Below are 22,231 nucleotides of genomic sequence, written 5' to 3' on the forward strand. Positions count from 1 at the left end.
TATAATTTATGGCTTCCCCTCCAGGCTGCTCCTAAAAATACCATGTTCCCACCTGCATACCAAGCATTCAGGGTTGCTTCAAGCAATTCAACATTTATTAGAAATAGGAGCGATGGAGCTGGTTCCCCATCAACAACAAGAGGAGGGAGGTTATTCTATTCTGTTCACCGTACCCCAAAAGGATGGTTCCCTCAGAGCTGTACTGATCTAAAGTTTTAAAACAAAATCTTTGTGGTGCAGAAAGTTCAAAATTGAGACTCTGAGGCGCTTCTCACAATTGGTGTGAAGCGCTGTTAGGGTTAGTGCAGGGAGCCGTCCCTGGGTGGCCGGATTGGCCGCACACACAATTGCCGGTTCCGTCATGGAATCGGCGGGGTCTGCGGGGATCGGGGGCTGTGTGACCCTCGGAAGTCCCAGGATGCCTTGTGTGAGTGTGCAGGGCATCCTAGAGCGACCCCTGAGCCCGGGAAGCTGCTTGCAGCCTCCTGGCCAGGGGTCTATTCATGTGTCGCTATGCAATGTGGCGACACACAAGCAAAGAAATGAGGTTAACAGAGCGCTCATTCCATTAACCTCATTTAGGGGGAGGGTGTTTTAGGTGGGCTAGCTGCCTTGGGAGAACAGGGCTCGCCTGCGAGCCCGGTGGTTCCCACGAGCACTGGAAAGCAGGCTAAGCTCTCTTTGCCTGTTTTCCAGTGCTCGTGGGAATAGCCTCTCTGTGTTCAATTGTGGAATCATTCTATCACCAAAACTATTTAGCCTCAAATCTCATGGAGAATTAACTCCATATTCCCATCCACCCAGCCAATCACACTTTCCTCCACTCCACCTATGGAGGATTTCATTATCAGTACAAAGCACTACTGTTTAGGCTATCATCAGCACCAAGGGTATTCAGAAATATCATGGCACCCCTGGTAGAGTATCGCAGGTTACAAGGGGTCAGGATCTTGCTTTTTTTAGATGATATTTTGATCAGATCCCCAGATCTGCCGTCACCTTACAGGGACATAGACAGGACAGTGTAAACACCAGCGGATCATGGCTTCCTTGTAAACAAAGCCAAAAGCCATCTCCATGCAAAGGATTCATCACCTGGGAGTTATAATCAATATGGTCTTAGACAGGCTCATTCTCCCTCAAAAGCGAATTCAGAAACATAAAAGCCATTTCCCAGAGCAGCAGAATACTTGTCTTAACCCTAGATCACCTCCTGCATCTGATGGTAGCATCCCTGGATGCCGTTCATTGGGCTTGGTTGCATCTGCGATCCCTACAATGGTTTCTCCTCCCCCACCAGAAGGCAATAGCACAAAATCACCAGTTGAGAGTGCAGACTCCTCATCAGGTTCACTGCTCTCTCACTTGGTAGACGGGGTGGCTCTCCCAAGGGAAACAATTTCTAGACCTGCCCAAAATAATTGTAACTATGGATGCAAGCCTCCTTGGGTGGGAAGCAAACTACCTTCACCATTCAGCAGAGGGGAAATGGTCAGAATATGAATGCCAGCACAGCGTCAACTAGCTAGAGTTGATGGCTATATGCATGGCCCGGTTGGCTTTCCAGTGTATAGTGAGACACAGGAATGTCCTTATCCAGAACGACAGCGTTATGGCAGAGGCACACATGAACAGACAAGAGGGAACCAGATCCAGGAGGCAGTACTTGTCTTTTGGTGGGAATAAATGAATCTGGCATCTCTGTGGGCACACCATGTCAAGGGACACCATCTCTGGCATCTCTGTGGGCACAGCAAGGTAGATTGGCTCAGCCACAAGGACGTCAACTCAGCAGAGTGCAGCCTCAAACAGACATTTGAGCTAATAAAGGAACACTTTGGTCAGCCACAGGTGGATCTTTTTGCTGCCCCAAACAACGCCAAACTGAACAGATTCTTCTTCTGCTTCCGCTGCGAGGACACTTAAAGCAATCGATGCCCTATCAGCATTGTGGCCACCAGTTCTGGTATACGCATTTCCTCCAGTTCCTGTGATCAGCCATCTCTTGCACAAAGTACTTCTCATCAAGGTGGAGATAATCCTCATAGCACCGTATTGGCCAAGGAGGGTGTGGTTTCCAGAGATTCTACACCTGGCAATATAAGAATCATGTTTTATACCGGTCACTCCAGGTCTGCTCCATCAAGGTCCCATTCTGAATCACAATCCAGCATAGTTAAAGTTATCCACTTAGCGACTGAGTGGAACCTCCTGAGTCAATATGGTTACTCCTCTAAGATAACTTGACACCATCCTAGCATCGAGAAAGCATTCTACCAATCGTATATATCACTACACGTGGAGTGAGACTGCGCTTCTAAGCATCAGTTACAAAAGGAGAAATGTTGATCAGAGAACTTGCTGCTTTCTTCCAGGAGGGTTTGGATAAGGGATTAAAAGCCAATACCCTAAAGAGACAAGCAGCCTCCTTGACAAGGGTTTTGTCAATACACAACAGGCAAAGTTTATCTAGTCACCCTCACCCCAAATGGTTCCTCAGAGGGGCTACTCTCATGTCTCCTCCGACAGTATATCAATTCCCAACCTGGAATCTTAATACGGTTCTTAGAGCCTTTCATTCACCACCCTTGGAGCCTATTCAATCAATCTCTTTCAGGCTGTTGTTCAAGTTAGCATTCTTTAGCCATCACTTCTGCCAGAAGAGTGTCTGATTTTCTGTCAGCAAGCAGCAGTGTATTTTCTCTCCTCAGTTCACCTCATTCTGGATCCATCTTTTGTTCTCAAGGTACATTCCATCTACAGGACATTATATTGTCCTGGACATTATTGCCCAGGTCACAGGACATTATATTGCCCTCTTTCTGCCCTAAGCCACTTCACCCCTGAGAACAAGCTTAGCACAAGGTGGGCGTACGTAGGTGCCTGAAGGCCTATTTAAAATGCACTGACTTGTTCCATTCCATGGATGCATTGTTTGTTTCCTTCTTGCCCATTTCCATGGGCCAAAAATTGTCCACATCCACCATTGACAGGTGGATCAAGGTTTGTATTTCCTTAGCATATGAGACACAGCATAATCAGCCACCATTCAACATTATATTCAGCCAGAATGGCGGCAGCTTCAGCAGTGTTTTCCACAAACGCACCTATATCTGAACTATGTAAATCAGCAACATGGTCTTTGCCATCAACTTTTACAAAGTATTACCAGCTGGACTCTGACCATTCCGCACTTGCATCCTTTGGCAGAAGAGTGTTACAGCAGGTCCTTCCTACTCTGTAGACTAGGGCACCCCTCCTGGGTCTTCTAGGCTGTGGCATGTTCCACATGAAATGTCCTCATCCAGCAACAGAGAAAGGAGCATTAGTTATTTACCACAAAGGCTTCTTCTTGCTACTGGATTTGATGGCATCTTGACCCACCCATGTGTCAACCCTGGTCTACTGAAAGGACACCTTATTTTATGCCTTTCCCCCTGAATTTCTCAGGGGATTGACTCTATTCAGGCTTCTTTGTTTGCTGGACTTGGATATTCGAAACTGAGTTGGGCTATCCTTTCAGGCTCTTAAAAGCTGCTATCTAATTTACATAGCCCTGGAGCATGTGGGAATGATAACCCACATGAAATGTCCTCAAATCCAGCAGCAAGAAGCAACCTTCACGGTAAGTAACCAATGCTCCTTTCACTTGTTGGGTTTTTCCTTGTGGGAAATTAGCAACTCTGTCAGCCCTGACCTTTCCTTAGAGAATCATTTGCAGTTAGAAAAACAAAATTAGATAACTGTTTATTCTGTTCATCGGCACTTGTGGAGCTTCAATAGATGCTGCTCTACTCTTGGCATAGCAGAGTGAAAAGTGGGATGGGCTCTGGATGGAGTATGATGCACAATGGCCCCTTAGTGGTCCTGAAGCCACAGACCAGTTGGCTGCCTTGGAAGCAGTCTCTGTATGCTTTTGACAGCAACACTGGTTACGTGGCTCACTTGGCTCCCCTAAAACATTTTTCTTTCTTTTTTTTCTGCAGTCTTGGGCAGCAGGAGATATTGTCAGCTGTTTGATAGATCTGGATGAAGGAAGCATTTCTTTCTGCCTGTAAGCATCTGTATAGAATAATCCTGGATGTTGCTAGTCTAGTGTATGCTAACATTTCTTCTCCTAAATATATTCATATCAGGTTTAAATCAAGCTCCACTCACAATAATCCTCTGTTAATGTTCACAAAGGTGAACTGTTAAAAGTATACCTTTCCAAAAAAGACCTCACTGCTTCTTAATTGTTCCATGGAACTGGAATGGATCGCTGAATTTTCATGCTGATAGGGAATGTTTATATATACAACACAAAAAAGAGAGATCATGAGAAGATTCACACAATTATTATTTATTTTATTTTATTTATTTATATGTATATCCTGCTCTTCCTCCACAGAGCCCAGAGCAGTGTACATGGTTAGAACATTTTATTTTATTTTATTTATTTATTTATTTATTTTATTTTTACATTTATATCCTGCTCTTCCTCCAAGGAGGCCAGAGTGGTGTACTACATACTTGCGTTTCTCCTCACAACAACCCTGTGAAGTAGGTTAGGCTGAGAGAGAAGTGACTGGCCCAGAGTCACCCAGCAAGTATCATGGCTGAATGGGGATTTGAACTCGGGTCTCCCCGGTCCTAGTCCAGCACTCTAACCACTACAGCATGCTGGCTGCATAAGAACAGCCCTGCTGGATCAGGCCCAAGGCCCATCTAGTCCAGCATCCTGTTTCGCACAGTGGCCCACCAGATGCCGCTGGTACCCACAGGCAGGAGTTCAGGGCATGCCCTCTCTACTGCTATTACTCCTCTGCAACTGGTACTCAGAGGCATCCTGCCTTTGTTTATCCCCACAACAACCTTGTGAGGTAAATCAGGCTGAGAGAAAAGTGACTGGCCCAGAGTCACCCAGTGCATTTCATAGCTGTACAGGGATTTGAACTTGTGTCTCCCTGGTTCTAGTCCAACACTAACCATTACACCACACTGGCTAGGTAGTTGTTTATAACTGTGAGCCAGCATGGTGTAGTGGTTAAAGTGCTGGACTAGGACCGGGGAGAGCCGAGTTCAAATCCCCATTCAGCCATGATACTAGCTGCGTGACTCTGGGCCAGTCACTTCTCTCTCAGCTTAACCTACTTCACAGTGTTGTTGTGAGGAGAAACTTAAGTATGTAGTACACCGCTCTGGGCTCCTTGGAGGAAGAGCGGGATATAAATGTAAATTTTAAAATTTTTATATATATATATATATATATATATATATATATATATATATATATATATAATCGGAGCTTTAGCGCAATGTACAGGTGAAACTCAGAAAATTAGAATATCGTGCAAAAGTCCATTAATTTCAGTAATGCAAATTAAAAGGTGAAACTGATATATGAGACAGACGCATTACATGCAAAGCGAGATAAGTCAAGCCTTAATTTGTTATAATTGTGATGATCATGGCGTACAGCTCATGAAAACCCCAAATGCACAATCCCAGAAAATTAGAATATTACATGGAACCAAGTAGACAAGGACTGTAGAATAGAACAATATCGGACCTCTGAAAAGTATACAGTGTACTGTGCTTGATTGGCCAGCAAACTCGCCTGACCTGACCCCATAGAGAATCTATGGGGCATTGCCAAGAGAAGGATGAGAGACATGAGACCAAACAATTCAGAAGAGCTGAAGGCCGCTAATGAAGCATCCTGGTCTTCCATAACACCTCATCAGTGCCACAGGCTGATAGCATCCATGCCACGCCGCATTGAGGCAGTAATTGTTGCAAAAGGGGCCCAAACCAAGTACTGAATACATATGCATGCTTATACTTTTCAGAGGTCCGATATTGTTCTATTCTACAATCCTTGTCTTCTTGGTTCCATGTAATATTCTAATTTTCTGGGATTGTGCATTTGGGGTTTTCATGAGCTGTACGCCATGATCATCACAATTATAACCAATTAAGGCTTGACTTATCTCGCTTTGCATGTAATGCGTCTGTCTCATATATCAGTTTCACCTTTTAATTTGCATTACTGAAATTAATGGACTTTTGCATGATATTCTAATTTTCCGAGTTTCACCTGTAAACTGTACGTTTGAAGTGAGCTGTTGTACTGTATGTACTGTCAATTTACAAAGAATGATAGGATAGGTCTCTGCCTCAAGGGGCTTACAGTCTAGATTCTAACACAAAGGAGATAATGAGAAAGAGAAGAAAAACGGAGACAGGAGTAAGCAGGGACTGAACTTGTAATTATTTCAGTTCCACATATTTAAGCTTAGTTCCAGTAGGGTATGGAATTATTGCAGTACTGTAATCTGGACTCTTATGGTGTCTAGTTATATAGAATTGCTATAGCCATACAGCAAAACTTTATGTTGGATTACTTTATGTATCTCAGACATTGTTTGACCGCTTAGCCACTATTTTGATTTTGTATTCAAACTGATTTGGTTCCTAACAAGTTGTCCTGGTAAGAACTAATCTGCCTACTTTCCTTTCACTATAATCTTAATTGATATTACCATCCTCATAAGTTAGCCCACTTCAGCCTTAAACATTTACGTGTCTGCCATCTTGAATTGGGGTAGATGACATCATCACAAACAATGCCATGTCAGGTGTCCCTGTGTGTCCATACAACTGTATCCAATTTGGTTCACTATTGGTCCAAGCATTACAAAGTTGATAGGGTCTCTCTCTCTGCCGGCTGACCTCATAAGCCTACTTTCCTTAAGGAAAGTCGACTAACAATTTCAAGGGTACCCTCTTTTATACAAAGGCAATAAAACCACCCATTTTGTTGCAAAAAGTAGCTGAGATTTTGCAGCCTTCCTCTACTGACAGGGCTTGCTTCCTATAAGACTATGCATCTTCCTGTACATTCATCTTCAGTGGACACATCAAGGATGAGATTACATAAATAACTTCATAATTTTTCCTTGGCATCAGAAAAGGGAGTTTCTACAGCACTGGAACCTGGAGAGCAGTTAAAAAGAATTATGGCTACTTCTCATGTGCAATTCTTGCCTGTTAAGATTGGGAAACCGTGAAAATTAAAAAGATCATTGACTGCCATGACAGTTCTACAAAATTATGAATGTCATTGGTAAACATGTTGTACTTGTTGGTCTTGAAACTTCTAGCACACCTGTGCTTCCCCTGAGAGAATAAGACAGATTTGGGTCACTGAGGGTTGGCATTCTTAGGCTGAACAGAAATTTGAATATGCTCCAGCAATACTAGTTCATATTTTCCTTGGTGTGTTTGCTGAATATGCTTTTGAAATCAAAATTAAGATCCTGGGACTTATCAGTAGATTAATTCTACACCTGGGATTTAGAATCTGCTTTTATTTCCGCTGAAATGTCATAATTCAGAGGAGAAGCTGTGACTGTTTCCAGCTTTGATTTGAAACAGATACATACATTTTTTTGAGTTTAGAAGTCTCTGAGAATGTGTATAAACTTCTAGTGATTTCTCTCTCTTTTCTTCTTCAGAAATGGTGTGTCTTTGGGGACAGCTTTTGATAACATATCTCGAGGTTCTGGAATGGCTTATTTCCCTGCCATTAGCCTGTCATTCAAGGAATCTGTTGCTTTTAACTTTGGCAGCCGCCCACTCCGATATCCTTTGAGAATAATTGTGGGAATATTGTGGGAATATTGTACTATTCAAAATAAATATGAACACTTAAAATGCATCATTCTTTCCCCAGTATCAGTTCCATGCATAACCTTTCCAATGATCCACTGACTCTTATTGATACAATAATGTTTTGAAAAAGTGGTGTATAAGCACTTTATGCTCAACATGCTTAACATATTTGATCTTAGTAATGCTTACAATAGTAATCCTGTGAAGCAGAATGGTGATTTTGTTCATATATTACAGATAGAGATGTTGGCTTGTCTGAGGCCATTTAATGAATTTATAGCTGAGCTAACATTAGGTCAGGGGACTTCCTACTTATAGCTCATGCTCTTAATCACTTGCTATACCAAGTCTCAGATTTATTCTAGGTCGTGTTTTGAGAAAAGAAAAAGAAGTGATGGCCTCTAACCATGTTTCAGAGTCATGTTGCCAAAACATCCAGGGTTTAGAGTTTTTGGATGGTAGTTCTACTATTAGAACTACTAATACAAAAATATTATATATTTTTGCTTTGCTTTGTGAGAATGAATCACAGTTTCTCAAGTCGCCATGGTTGAAACTCTTCTTGCCAGGCTGGATGAAAGTTTAGTTCTCATTCTTCTTGAACTATCAACAAGATACTCTTACATAGACTCCTATGCATGTCTACTCAGAAGCAAGTCCCCCTGTGGTCAGTTTTGCTTACTCCCAGGTAAATGTGTATAGGATTTCAGCCTTAGGAGATTTAAATAGTAGTGTACAAAGGGTGGTCCAAGAGCAGTTGTCCGTCTTGAAAGATTATTAAAGCGTTGATTAGTAATTAATAAGAAAAATGGGGGCAAACAAGCTGAAACTTAATCCAGATAAGACGGAAGTGCTCTGGTTAGGTAGAACTGATCATCCGAGTAATGAGGTAAATCTGGTCTTGGATGGGGTCACACTCCCTCTGAAAGACAAAATCCGCAGCTTGGGGGTGCTTCTGACCTGATGCTGTCCTTGGAGGTGCAGGTGGTAGCGATGTGCAAAAGTGCCTTTTACCAACTATGGCTGGTACGCCAGCTGCGACCCTACTTGGAGGAGTCGGACCTGACCGCTGTCACTCATGCTTTGGTAACATCCAGATTAGACTACTGCAATGTGCTCTACGTTGGGCTGCCCTTGAAGACTGTTTGGAAGTTTCAGCTGGTCCAGAATGCTGCTGCAAGGATGCTCGTGGGTGCAAGTTCCTTCACACCCATCCTGCAGCAGCTTCATTGGTTACCGGTCCACTTCTGGGCTAGATTCAAGGTGCTGGTCTTGACCTTTTAAACTCTACACAGCTTGGGGCCGGGGTACCTGTTGGACCACATTCACCCATATGAACCTGCCAGGGCCCTTCGCTCATCATCTCAGGCTCTGCTCATGGCCCCGCCACTAACAGAGATCTGGTTGGCGGGGACTAGAGTCAGGGCCTTTTTTATTGTGGCCCCTCGACTTTGGAGTGCCCTCCCTGAAGAGCTTCACCATGCACCCTCTCTCAGTGTTTGAATAACAACCACACTAAAAACACATCTTTTTAAAGAGGCTTTTTAATGCTCCATCTTTGGTTATATCTGGTAGGTTCTTTAGTTTTTAGTTTTTATAACTCTTAATTTTTAGCTTTTATAGTAACTTTTAATTTGAAACGTAATACTGATTGTGGTTTTTTGCCTGACTTTTAACATGGTTACTTAATTTGGTTAATTTTATTACTTTTATTTTACATTGTATCTATTTGATTGTTGTGAGCCACCCCAAGCAATAGTGTAGTGAAGGGGCGGGGTATAAATATTTTAAATAAATAAAATGAGAAAGAGGTCCTATTAGTGTTCTGAGTGAGAGAATAGCAAACAAAGTCCCTAACTGTTTTTGTTTGGCAGCTTGTTACAATGCATGCTGTGCTTCAAACAGATGGTTTGGAGACATGCTGCAGGATCTTGAGACATATGAAATAGCAGCAGTAAATATGGCAAGCTTTCTGGGAGCTGGGGATACTGGATGAAAGCAAAGCTTTGCAGAAGAGGAAGGCCTGGGGGCTTGGCAACAGTTCCTTGGAGGCATTGACATTCTGATAGTTGGATTTTTTCTCAATAATTCCATACCTATCCAGTGGAGGGATATCGGCCCTTGCAGGACAAACCAGCTGCAGATCTGGTGAAAGCCCATAAGCTGTTGGGATATTTGAAGAATGTTATTCATATTGGAATAGAAGTTACGGTAAGAGCCTATTTTCAACCTTATATTTAGTTGGATTTGTAACTGCACAATAGGAGAATGCTATATAGCAGAGATTCTCAACGTTGGATCCCCAGATGTTATTGGACACCTGGGGCTTTTTAGTTTAGAAAAAAGACGACTGCGGGGAGACATGATAGAGGTCTATAAAATCATGCATGGCGTGGAGAAAGTGGAGAGAGAGAGATTCTTTTCCCTCTCACACAACACTAGAACCAGGGGTCACTCCATGAAATTGATTGCCAGGAGGTCTAGGACCAACAAACGGAAGTACTTTTTCACACAACGTGTGATCCACTTGTGGAACTCTCTGCCACAGGATGTGGTAACGGCCAACAACCTGGATGGCTTTAAGAGGGGTTTGGATGACTTCATGGAGGAGAGGTCTATCAATGGCTACTAGTCAGAGGGCTGTGGGCCACCTCCAGCCTCAAGGGTGTGCCTCTGAGTACCAGTTGCAGGGGAGCAATGGCAGGAGAGAGGGCACACCCTCAACTCCTGCCTGTGGCTTCCAGCAGCATCTGGTGGGCCACTGTGTGAAACAGGATGCTGGACTAGATGGGCCTTGGGCCTGATCCAGCAGGGCTGTTCTTATGTTCTTAATCCCCAGCCCCAGTAGCCTTTGGTTGGGGATTATGGGAGTTGAAGTCCAATAACATCTGGGGACCCAATGTTGAGAATCCCTTCTATATATACCATTCTAGAAATAACTCCACAAATATGTCTAAAAACCAGTTTTCAGCATTCCTTCACATTCCCCTCTGAATAAGAAGCAGAATCCAGGGATGGGACTGTGCAGGCAGAAGTAGTGCTTCTGCTTTATACACTGCTTTTCATGTTAGTTTGATTCTCAATAGTTGAGGTCATCAGGGTCAGGGAACCAGATTAATCTCTACCTCAGTTATGTCCTGAGCCATTTTGGAAGGGTGGTATCCCTGACACTGAGAAGAACCCCACTACTAGATGATGCAATGTACAGAGCATGCAGAGAAGCATTTTGCCCCTGGATTCAAGCTTTTCCTCTGCACCCCACCTGTCAAAACAATGGGCATTTTGTTAGTAATAAACAGTTGTCACTGCATACTTCCATCTTGTAAAAAGCAAAGTATCCAAGGGAAGTTCTAGGTTTATTTTTAGAGCTGTATGTATTGCTGAGTGGGTGCAGGGGGTAATGTTGAAGCTTGAAATGGCATCTTCTCCCCAAGGGATGCAAGTCTGATAGCTATGGTATTGCTTTGTCTAATGTCTTCATTCATTCATATTGTTTTCTTTTCATTCTTTTCATTCTTTGGGAACAATATGGAATTCAGACTGGAATGATGGCAGGCAGATAGTGTGATGGTCACAACATGTGGTTCTTGTGCTGGATGTTCCCAGGGAGTACTGTGGGTTGGCAGCAGTTGCATATCTTTTGAAAAGTGCAGTTAGTACCAAATCTGAATTAAGATGGAAAAACAACTTGCATGTGGTCAAGTAGCTTAATTACGGAAGTGCTCCCAGAGTCGGTGCTGTTTCTGCAGGACCAGGATGTATTGCTGAATTGGAAACCTGTCCACAAGGCTTCTTCAAGCTAAATAAAAAGTATTTTTATAAAATTTAAACAGGATTTTTTTAAAAAAAATTGTATTACCCTATGTTTTGCATTGTAGGACGGCAGACTGGTGGAGAGAGACTCTTCCACATGGCAACTTGGCGGGGAGCCCACAGTATTGATCACCTTGGCACACATTTTTAACAACTTTTCCCCCCTTATGGTGAGTTTTCATGTTTTTAATTTCATTATTCCTTAAATTCAGAATCCTCCACTCTAATAGTAAGAGACCTGTATCATTATTTTCCTGGTTGCAGGAGGGCATGAGCTCTTTAGCAACAAATTCAATAAGGTTGTGCCCACGCCAACCAACATCTGTCTGGAACAAGTAAGAACAAGCTTTTTCCTTGCTCCATTAAGATACTGTGCTACTTTTTAAATTATACATTTGGAATCCATATCTCATACACAAAGGACTTCACAGGAATTACTTGTGTGGAAGGCCTCCAGCTTCACATGGCAACCTGGTGCCCACACCTCAACTTGTGAGGAGGGATTGCAGTAGTGTATCCTCTTGCAAGAAAGGGTTGCTGTCTGCCCTGGCCATCAGCAAATTCATGTGGGAGGAAGAACTGCAGTCTGCCATGTGTGTAGCAGTGAGCTTTAGCTCTTCTCCTTTGTGAGAAGATTCCCTGACAGAGAAGGAAGTAGTGTCCTTCATAGTACCTGTCTTGAGGGCTGTTGCCGGGGAAGTGAGTGCCTCATTAATGTGGTACTTTCTTGGAAACAAGCAAACAAATTCAAAAGTGGAGCCTTAATGAGGGACACTGTCAGGATGTGTGGCAGACTCTACTGTACTTTGTGTTCCTTTTCTCAGGGGAAAAAAAGCTGCTGCAGGTGTCCCCAAAGCTGCAGCATGTTGTTCTTGCATCGTAACTGGTCCTGATAATATAGCAAAGCAACTCTGTGGAAATGCTTACTTGAAAACTCTTTTTCTGCAGTGCAAAGTGTACTTAGTAGAAGATGTGCTTATGAACTTCTTACTCAGCATCCTGGAAGGGGGAGGGGCTGTGGAAGCTCACCCTCTTATACAGCAGTTATTGGATCTCATGTGGCTTCTCATGGAAGTAAGTTGTTTGGTTGTTTATCTCTTGCGATATCATTTCTTACAACTTTCTGCCGCCTTCTTTCCTCCCTGGGAACTAACTGGCACCTGTATCTGATCTGGAGCATGTTTCTCTTCTCTCTCAGGATTATGAAGTACATGAATGCCTCAAACAGCTGCTGATGTCTCTGCTCAGGGCTTACCGCTTCTCTCCCATTGTTCCTGATCTAGGCTTACAGGTATCATTTCACCTGTGGAGGGATATACAGGGAGGAAAGTTACTCTGTCTTCTTGGCGATAGGTTGACAAATTCCATGAGGTATCGTAAATATGATGGGTTTATAGCTCTGGCTCACTGAGCTCATTTTGATCATGCTTTTCTTCCAGATTCACTACCTCCGTCTCACTATTGCTGTCCTGAAGCATGAGAAATCAAGGAAGTACCTGCTCAACAATGTTCTGTATCCTTCTCTTACCTATATTTTCACCCTCATCCAAATCTCTTGATGGTGCAAACTCACTGAGGCAGCCAAGAGTATCTGGTGTAGCTCCTACAGAATCATCCCTTTGTAACAGGAAGGGACCTCTTTTTCCTCATGGACACATCAGGCTATCTGAAAATCCATTTCATAGGGCCCTGGTTGCTGCCATTTTTCAGTGGACTTTTGATTTGGTGTTTGAAGGGAAATCCTTTCTCTTGGATTTATACTCTTAACCCATCTTGCTCCACTTCACTTATACCTGCAAATGCAGTTCCGGTACCCTTCTGAAGTTAGCTGCACAGATATGGTGGGGGAGAGGATTTGGAGCAGTGGGAAATGTTTCTGACCTCACTGTGGAGTTCATGAGAGGTCACATTTACTAATTGCTGTATCTCCCTTGCTTTGCATACATACAGACTCAATTTCCTTCATTATCAGGGAAACACACCAGTCTTGCACTCGGTCATGGATATGGGAGTCTTTGGAGAATACCTGCCCTTTGAGTGACTGGCAGTGCAGAGTATTGATTAGTTACTTCAGCTTTACTATAGCCCCAAAAATGAACTAAATCAGCTGCTGCCGTGATATGTAGATATCGTGTCACTTTGGACCAACAGAACTATATTCTGACTGGAAGTAGTAACTGTAGATTAGAGATCTTTATCTTGATTACTGAGCTCTAACTCACTTAGCTTTCTGACTTCTCCTGGCACTTCCATCAAAGATTATAGGACACTTTTTCATAGCATAATAAAATGATCAGGCTCAGTCATGGAATAATTTGACCTGTTAAGTTTGTTGTTTTTACATTTTTCGATTTTAACAGTTAATTGATTTTAGTGTTATTTTAATGTAAACCTCCCTGATCCATTTTTGGAAGGGCGGAATAGAAATCAAATAAGTAAGTCAATAAATTTTGCTGAAATAAGGAATGTAATATTATATGATGCTAGAAGAGAACATGAATTGCAGTCAATAGTGAAAGTGCGGGGGAGACATTTCTAAAAGTACCCTTAAAACTACACTTATTTTAATTAAGCTTAGTGTGGTGTGGTGACGAGAAATCCCTGCTCAGCCAGTGTATTCACTGAATGACTTTGGGCAGCTAACTCTTAGCCTGATCTGTTTTAATAGGGTTCATATAATGTAAATGTAAAGTGCTATATAGCTAAATGTAAGTGCTATATAGAGATAAAAGTACTTGGAGAAAGAGTGGAATACAAATGTATATTATTAAAAGCAGAAGTTTGTCTTATGTCACTTGCAGAAGACTCACTATCCTTAATCAGGATGCAGAGCTGTAGCTCATGCTATAGCATTAGAGCCAACTATCAGTCAGTCAGTGGCACATACAAATGAAGACTATTTGTAGGTAGATGGCCAATCTTTTAGGGAAAAAACATGTGTAACTGTTGTAAATAAGTTCCAAGATGGACTTGGGTAACCTAGATGGTTTCTGTGTTGGAAACTGCCTTCACAATTTAACTCATTAATCAATAGGAAGTAACATCTGGTGACAAAGAAATATCTTTTGGGTTGTTTTTGATACACAAGTCACCTGTAAATTCAAAACTAACCACAAAATTCTTTGATAGTATGCTGTTGAATCAGTTTTCCAGAAATGGCCAGGGTATACAATGGGACTCTTCACTATCTTTTGACACTGTACATGTCCTCCTACGTACCCAAATTAAAGTCCTGCTATGTGGCTATAGTTTAGGAATATCTTTGTCTTGGCAAATGTTATTGCTTTCCTTACCTGCCCCATGTACCTTTCATAACTTTTGATTGAATTTTTATGCTGCCATATTAGAAAATCTTATGGCAGTTTACAGAACCATACCACTTGGGAAGGTGTGACTCCTGTCCTGGTGGGTAATTTAGGACTACACAGGGAGAAGTGGATAGACGATTGCTTTAGTACCATCAGTTGGATTCAGCACTGCTGAAAATCAGCAAACATTTGCTAAAGCTTCTTCATCTCTTGCTTCATTTCCCCAAAATATTTGGCTTGCTGCATAGTGCAGTCATAAGAACATAAGAATAGCCCTTCTGGATCAGGTCCAAGGCCCATCTAGTCCAGCATCCTGTTTCACACAGTGGCCCACCAGATGCCCCTGAGAAGCCCACAGGCATGCGCTAAGATCATTTCCTCCCATCTGCTGCTGTTCCCCTGCAACTCATGTAGAGTTGGCCTGTTCTGGGGAAATATAGAGATGTTTACCAGATCCTATATGTGCAATTATTTTTAACTTACTGCAGGACTGCTCTTTGCAACTCAGATCCAACAGATGCATCTGTGTGAACCTCCTTAGAATCACCTTAACTTGTTACAGATTTGATGTGCTCCGCTCTGTTGTGTTTTTTTATATCAAGAGTCCCTTGCGTGTGGAGGAGGCCGGATTACAGGAGCTCATTCCCACCACCTGGTGGCCAAACCGCTTTAATAAAGAGGTCAGAAATACAGTACTCTCTGTTGGTAGATTTAAGGAATGTCTGGCTAGCATAACTGCTGTGGTGCCTGCCCTGTCTAGATGTCCTCTACACATAATAAATTATGCAAATATCCATCAGTATAATACCTTAATCTGATCAGTTGTGTTGGTATTTATGAGTGTTCCTTAGCCCTGCCTGTCTGTCCCGTTTAGCTTTTGCTAACAGCTCTGTTAATACCCACCTGTAAACATAGGGAAAAGAGAATAAAGAGGTGAAGGAGGAAAGTGCTGAGGAGAGACTGAGGCGACGAGCATATGAGAGAGGCTGCCAGCGGCTCAAGAAACGCATTGAAGGTATGTGGATGGGATAGTGAAATTCAGAATTTATTCGGCATTGTGCAGTAGGCCTGTGCAAAGCTTCAGCTCTGAATACTTGGAGCAGCATATTCCACATAGCACTCCCTGGCACTGTATGGAGGCAACTGTTTCCACCACTTACCTGTGCACACTACTTACTGTGCTTTCCCCAGCATTGGAGGGGCGGCCCCTTAAAGAGAAATGAAGCCTGCCGAGCCCCAGTCTGGGAAAGTTCATGGGGAACATGAACCTTCTCAGATGTCACTGTGACTTGGCAGGTTCCCTTGCTCTTTAAGGTGGCCCACTGGTGTTGGGAAAAATTCAGCAGTGCATGGCAATGAGCAGTGGAAATGGTAGCCTCTGTATAGTGCCAGGTGGGGTTATGCGGAATATCCCACTTGGGCTATTTGGAGCAGATGTTTTGTATAGACCTGTTGTACAGTATGGCTTGAAGCCATATTGATTAGCGTTCTGTGTAGTATTTTTCACAATGTAGAGGAAAATATAATAGTGCCATTAGTACCCCTATCCCCATAAATAATGCTAACTCACTCAAAGATAACATTTGTGTCTTCTGTCATTCTAAAGACTGTTTTGAGTTAATTGGTGGGATGCCATTGGTGTTTCAGTCACATGAAACAGAGTCATGTGACAATTAGGTTGATTTATTCCTGAATTTCTATGCAGGGTTTGAGTAAGATCATTGACAGTTTATTTGTATTGCATTCTCTGATACAATGGGCTATTTTTATTTTTTTTACTTTGTCCTCAGTGGTGGAAGAACTCCAAGTGCAGATATTGAAGTTGCTTCTAAATAACAAGGACAGAGGAGGGGTAAGTGGAATTGAAATGACTTGTAAATAATAGTTTGCTTTATGAATCTGGTGATTCATAACTTTTCTAAGATGCTGTGTTTATCTCACCACGAACTGAAAGCAACATATAGTTATGCAATACTGAACTCATTGTGAATAGCCTGATATTTAATATAGTGAAGAAGTCCAAACCACAGTATGCTAATGTTACATTCAACTTCCTATAGAGATTGCAGTAGCTCTCAAATTCTGAAGTCTCAGCTGAAAAACTGTACTCAGTGTGATATATCAAACACAGTAGCACAATAAATTAGGATCCGGGAGGAGTAGTGTCATATACATGGCAGACACCTATGTCTTGAGCTCCTCAGCCCAGGACTAAATAGAAGCATTTAAAGGTGTTAATTTACCCATTATTATCACAAAAATTGGAAAATCAAGCGTTGCAACACCCAAGGATCCAAAGAAAAAAAAGTCCTTAAAGATTTCCTCTCCATTCCACAGCTGGCTGGCCCCCCTTCTAATCCTCATCAACACAACAAAGAAATGGCCGATGGGGAAGCTCCAAGCCTCCTGTTGACATCGAATCAACAAACAAATAACACTCAGCTCGTGCTAAATGAGTTGCATACATTCAAATCAGACATTCTAGCACAAATGCAGTCATTACTGCAACCTCTGCAGAAAAAAGTGGGAGAACTTGAGCAAAAAACTTCCGATACTGCCCAGACAGCAGAAACAGCTATGGAAATAAGTACAACTTTACAAACTGAAATACAAATAATGCAAAAAAATGAAGATGAATATCCTTCTCGCATTGAAAGTCTAGCGAATCAAAAATTGATTCAATCCAATGTAGAGGCTTTGAAGAGAAGGTGGAAGGTGCGGATATTATTTCCTTTATGAGGCTAAATAAAGAGTTGCAACTAGAAGAGGGACTCTACCTGACTATAATAAACGCATATTGAATGGGTTCCTGACTCATAAATGCAGCACAACTGCCAAGGGACATAGTTATAAGATTTCTGGATATGTGTACAAAAAATAAAAAGTTGCAAGAAGCCAGAAGACTTGGATCCTTTCGATATTTGAATAAACCTATACAAGTTTTTCCAGAACTATCTCCAGAAACCTTGAAACGAAAAACAATGCACCGTGCAACAGAAGCACTAATAGCGGCAAATATTAGGGATGTGCAAAAAATTTTGGGCACAGAACGATCTGTGCCCGAAACGAACAATTTCGGGTGATTCGGGGCCGAACCGAATCACCCCCGATGTCCCCCGATATTTTTCAGGCACGAGCCGAATCACCCGAATTTCGGGCACGAAAAATTCGGGTGATTCGATTCACGGTTGATTTTTGGCGATTTTTTAAAGTTTTAGTGACTTTGGGGCAGTTCGGGGGCATAGCATGGGATCTGGGCAAAAGGAGTGGGTTAGGGTGTGAATTCTCATTCTATCATAGCAAATGAGTTTTTTTCAATTAAACAACTCTCATGACCCCACTCTCACTTTTTCACACTTTCCTTTACTATGAATAATATGAGGAAGTAATCAGTTTAGCACACTTCACCTTATGAAGACAAACCTCATACAAATAAATTCACCATAATTCACCCCTCTGCCCAATCACTCTTAAATTGGGGATGGGTGGTAGCCTCCACCCATTAGGCACTATCTACCAGCCCACCCCACTCCTTTGGGGCAGATCCACTTTCTGCCCCCAATCTGCCCCAAAGACACCCAAACTTCAAAAATTCTCAAAAAATCAGCCCTCTGCCCAATCCCCCTGAAATTGGGGTGGTAGCCTCCACCCATTAGGCACTACCACCCCACCCCACTATTTTGGGGCAGATCCACTTTCTGCCCCCAAACTGCCCCAAAGTCACTAAAACTTCAAAAATTCTCAAAAAATCAGCCCTTTGTCCAAACCCCCTGAAATTGGGGTGGTAGCCTCCACCCATTAGGCACTACCACCCCACCCCACTATTCTGCCCCAGGCCCCACTTTCTGCCCCAATATGCCCCAATCTGCCCCAAAGACATGAAATTTTCAGAAATTTACCAAAAATCAGCCCTTTGCCCAATCCCCCTGAAATTGGGGTGGTAGCCTGCACCCATTAGGCACTACTACCCCACCCCACTCCTTTTGCCCAGATCCCATGCTGTGCCCCCGAACTGCCCCAAAGTCACTAAAACTTTAAAAATTCACCAAAAATCAGGATTTTGCCCAATCCCCCTGAAATTGGGGTGGTAGACTCTACCCATTGGGCAATACCACCCCACCCCAAAATTTTGCCCCTGGGCCCCTTTCCCCCCCCGAATCGATTCGGATTCGGGTTAAATCCAAATCTGAACCGAATCAAGGGTGATTCGGGTGACCCAGATTCGGGCACAAAACAGAACAGGGGTGATTCGGTTCGGGTCCGAGCCGAATCACCCGAAATCCCGAATTGCACACCCCTAGCAAATATTCCTTATAGATGGGGCTTCCCCTTCTCACTTCAAATTCATTAAAATGGAACAATGATTACAGCCAAAGATTTAGAATCCTGTATAGACCTTCTTTCCTCTTTGGGCCTTCAGATGAAGCTGCAGGATGAAATAAAAGAACTCCCACAAAAGAACCTAAAATGGAAAAAGCAGTAACTGCCACCATCCTTCACTTTCTCCATACTGAATCCCAATGAGATGCAACATTGAAATCTGCAGTCTCCATCAAAACAGTACCAGAAAAAAAATGAAACAAATATACGTGAACTCAAATATATCCTTTGAACATTTTTTTGATATTCGACTACTAGAAGAAAGAAAAGGGGGTTATATTATGAAAAATAACTAATAGCAAGCAATTGAGTCATATGAACCTCCTTAAATATATTTCTGTGGGTCCAGGGGTGGAGCCACCATTATGCAGGGTTTTTTCTTCTTCAAAGAACCTGGGCCACATCTCATGCCCCAGCCACACCCCTGCGTCTGACGGCAGATGTAGGGGGCATGGCCATGTTCATAAATGGGGCCGTGCACTCCGTTTGTAAGTAAAATCCTGCCAGCCCTGCATTTGCAGCGTGGCCAGGATGGCTCCTCCCTGCTTGCAAAGGCAGGGAGAGGCATTCCTGGTCAGCCTGAGAGCCCAGTGTTGGCTGCAACTTCTCAAAAATGGAGCTGTGTGGCTCCATTTGAGAAGTTTCAACAATCTTGGATGAATTAACAATTTTATGAAAATCTATATACCTTGGAATCTCTGCAACCAGACAATATTCTTGAATTTGTAAATATGCATCTTCAAACTAAAATAATATCTTCACATGCTAAAATAATGGAAGATTCTATTTCAGGAACAGAAATTGTGCAAGCTACTAAACAGCATCTACTGGAGCCAGCGTGGTGTAGTGGTTAGAGTGCTGGACTAGGACCGGAGAGACCCGAGTTCAAATCCCCATCCAGCCATGATACTTGCTGGGTGACTCTGGGCCAGTCACTTCTCTCTCAGCCTAACCTACTTCACAGGGTTTTTGTGAGGAGAAACTTAAGTATGTAGTACACTGCTCTGGGCTCCTTGGAGGAAAAGCGGGATACAAAATGTAAAAAAACCCAAACCTGGGCAAATGTCCTGGACTGGATGGCTTCCCAATTGAATTTTACAAAACATTTAAAAACAAACTCACCAAACCTCTTACTATATTATATTATTTAATGATCCTTTAAACAGTGGCAAAATCTCACTAGCCTGTAAAGAAGCCCATATAGTGGTAATCCCCAAGCTAGATAAGGACCTTTATAAATCCTGGATCTTATAGACCAATATTGCTGCTAAGTCAAGCTGCCAAACTATTCTCAGCAATATTAGCTAAAAAACCAAACTACTTAATTGTTCATTACATACAACCTGACCAATCTGGATTTATTCCTAAGAGAAATATAGCAGATAACACAAGAAGAACCCTTAATATTATACACTAGGCTCAAAAGAATAAAATTATTCTCACTGTATTGGCTTTGGATGCTGAACAAGCTTTTGATAAGCTACCGTAGAAGCTAATTACCTACAACCCCTACTGGACAAACTTGAATTTGGACCAAAATTTTAGAAAATAATATTCTTTATGTGATCCTGACAGCCAAGGTGTTGGCTAATGGTCTATATTCAGAAGACTTCAAAATTCAGAGGGGAATTAAGACAAGGCTGCCCACTATCTGCACTTCTTTTTGCCCTTCCCATCGAACCTGTGGCAAAACGCAGCAAGATCATCAGTGAAAATTAAAGGAACTCAAACTAAGGGCATAGAGCATAAGATTAGTCTATATGCAGATGACATCACTCTGTACCTGACCAACTACAACCAAGCAATCTTGAGTATAAAAAACTTCTTAGAAGACTTCAGGAAGGCATCAGGTTTTAGCACCAACATCAATAAATCATAACTGCTAATTTTAATACTTCAGTGGAAGGAAATCTATTATATCTACCACATAAGATACAATTCAAATGGGCAAAAGAAAAGAGGAAGTCATTAGGAATTTGGATCCCTACTAAAGATACATCACTTATTGAGATTAATCACATACCACTTTTTCAAAGAATTGAACATCTTCATAACTGGAATTCTCTACAATTATCATGGTTACAACAAATTCATCTAATGAAAATGACAATCTTACAAAAATCTCTTCCCCCCGCCCCCCACCATGATTTCATGACCTATTTCTAAAGTCCAGATTTTGCAATGGCAGCAGATACAGGACATGTGTATCTAAAGTTATACAGCAAGCAAATAATAGAGGTTTAAAATATCCAGATTTACAACTATACTAGGACTCCACGATACTTATGGGCTTACTTAAACTTATATTATCTCATGACGACCAAACATGGGCGAACCTGGATAATCAGTTTTGCTACCCATACAACATTGAAGAAATTTTATGACAATGCTGGAAAAGCAGACCATCAACATGCAAAGACTATCCATAGTTATTAACTACTATACTAATCTGAGACAAATGGCATCATATATTAGCTCCATCCCCATTACCTATAACTGTGATTCATGGTCAACCATTTTTTAAACCTGGAGTGGAAGTTAAATCACTCCAATACTGGCGAAAACATGAACTTATAAAGTTATATAATTTAGTTAAGGGAAACAAAATAATCTCAAAACAAGAGCTGATTGCTAAAACAAAAGATAGCCCTTCGTATGAATATATTCAAATAACTCATATAATACCCATAATAAAATCTTACTCGATCTAAAACGTTTTTGAAAAAATAATGGACATCACCGCATATAATAAAGGGCTACTATCTCAAATATATGATGTATTACTAAATGAGAAATGGAATTGCACCTTATTATATAAAAAGAGATGGGCACAAGACTTTGGACCAAGATATCACTGACAATCAATGGGAGATTATCTGGAAGTCCTACTCAATGCTTTCTTCTTTAAATATCAAAGAGGAAATTAATAAAATATTAACCAGATGACAACTTAACCATTGAAACTTAGCTGTGACAAATCCAGACCTGTTCCACTTGTGTTGGAAAGGCTGCAGGAAAAAAAGACTCGTTCTATCTCCAATTGTGGTCTTTTCCATTTATATATAAATTTTGGC

General features: G+C 42.0%; 1 protein-coding gene across 8 annotated transcripts in view; it reads left to right on the forward strand.

Moving 5' to 3' along the window:
• Positions 1-22,231, forward strand: part of RNF123 (ring finger protein 123) — a 169,456-nt gene that overhangs the window by 20,097 nt on the left and 127,128 nt on the right. For all 8 annotated transcript variants that reach the window (XR_008316317.1, XR_008316318.1, XR_008316319.1 and 5 more), the window contains 10 exons: positions 3,987-4,054; positions 7,500-7,625; positions 9,753-9,867; positions 11,535-11,639; positions 12,418-12,543; positions 12,668-12,760; positions 12,909-12,982; positions 15,340-15,457; positions 15,693-15,792; positions 16,568-16,629. Coding sequence is in view for 5 of the 8 variants with exons in the window: in XM_053296836.1 (XP_053152811.1) it covers positions 3,987-4,054; positions 7,500-7,625; positions 9,753-9,867; positions 11,535-11,639; positions 12,418-12,543; positions 12,668-12,760; positions 12,909-12,982; positions 15,340-15,457; positions 15,693-15,792; positions 16,568-16,629 (987 nt within the window). In the remaining 3 variants the exon portion in view is untranslated. The remainder of the gene's footprint in view (positions 1-3,986; positions 4,055-7,499; positions 7,626-9,752; positions 9,868-11,534; positions 11,640-12,417; positions 12,544-12,667; positions 12,761-12,908; positions 12,983-15,339; positions 15,458-15,692; positions 15,793-16,567; positions 16,630-22,231) is intronic.

Source organism: Hemicordylus capensis, chromosome 2 (genome assembly GCF_027244095.1).
Source record: "Hemicordylus capensis ecotype Gifberg chromosome 2, rHemCap1.1.pri, whole genome shotgun sequence".
Lineage (NCBI taxonomy): Eukaryota > Metazoa > Chordata > Lepidosauria > Squamata > Cordylidae > Hemicordylus > Hemicordylus capensis.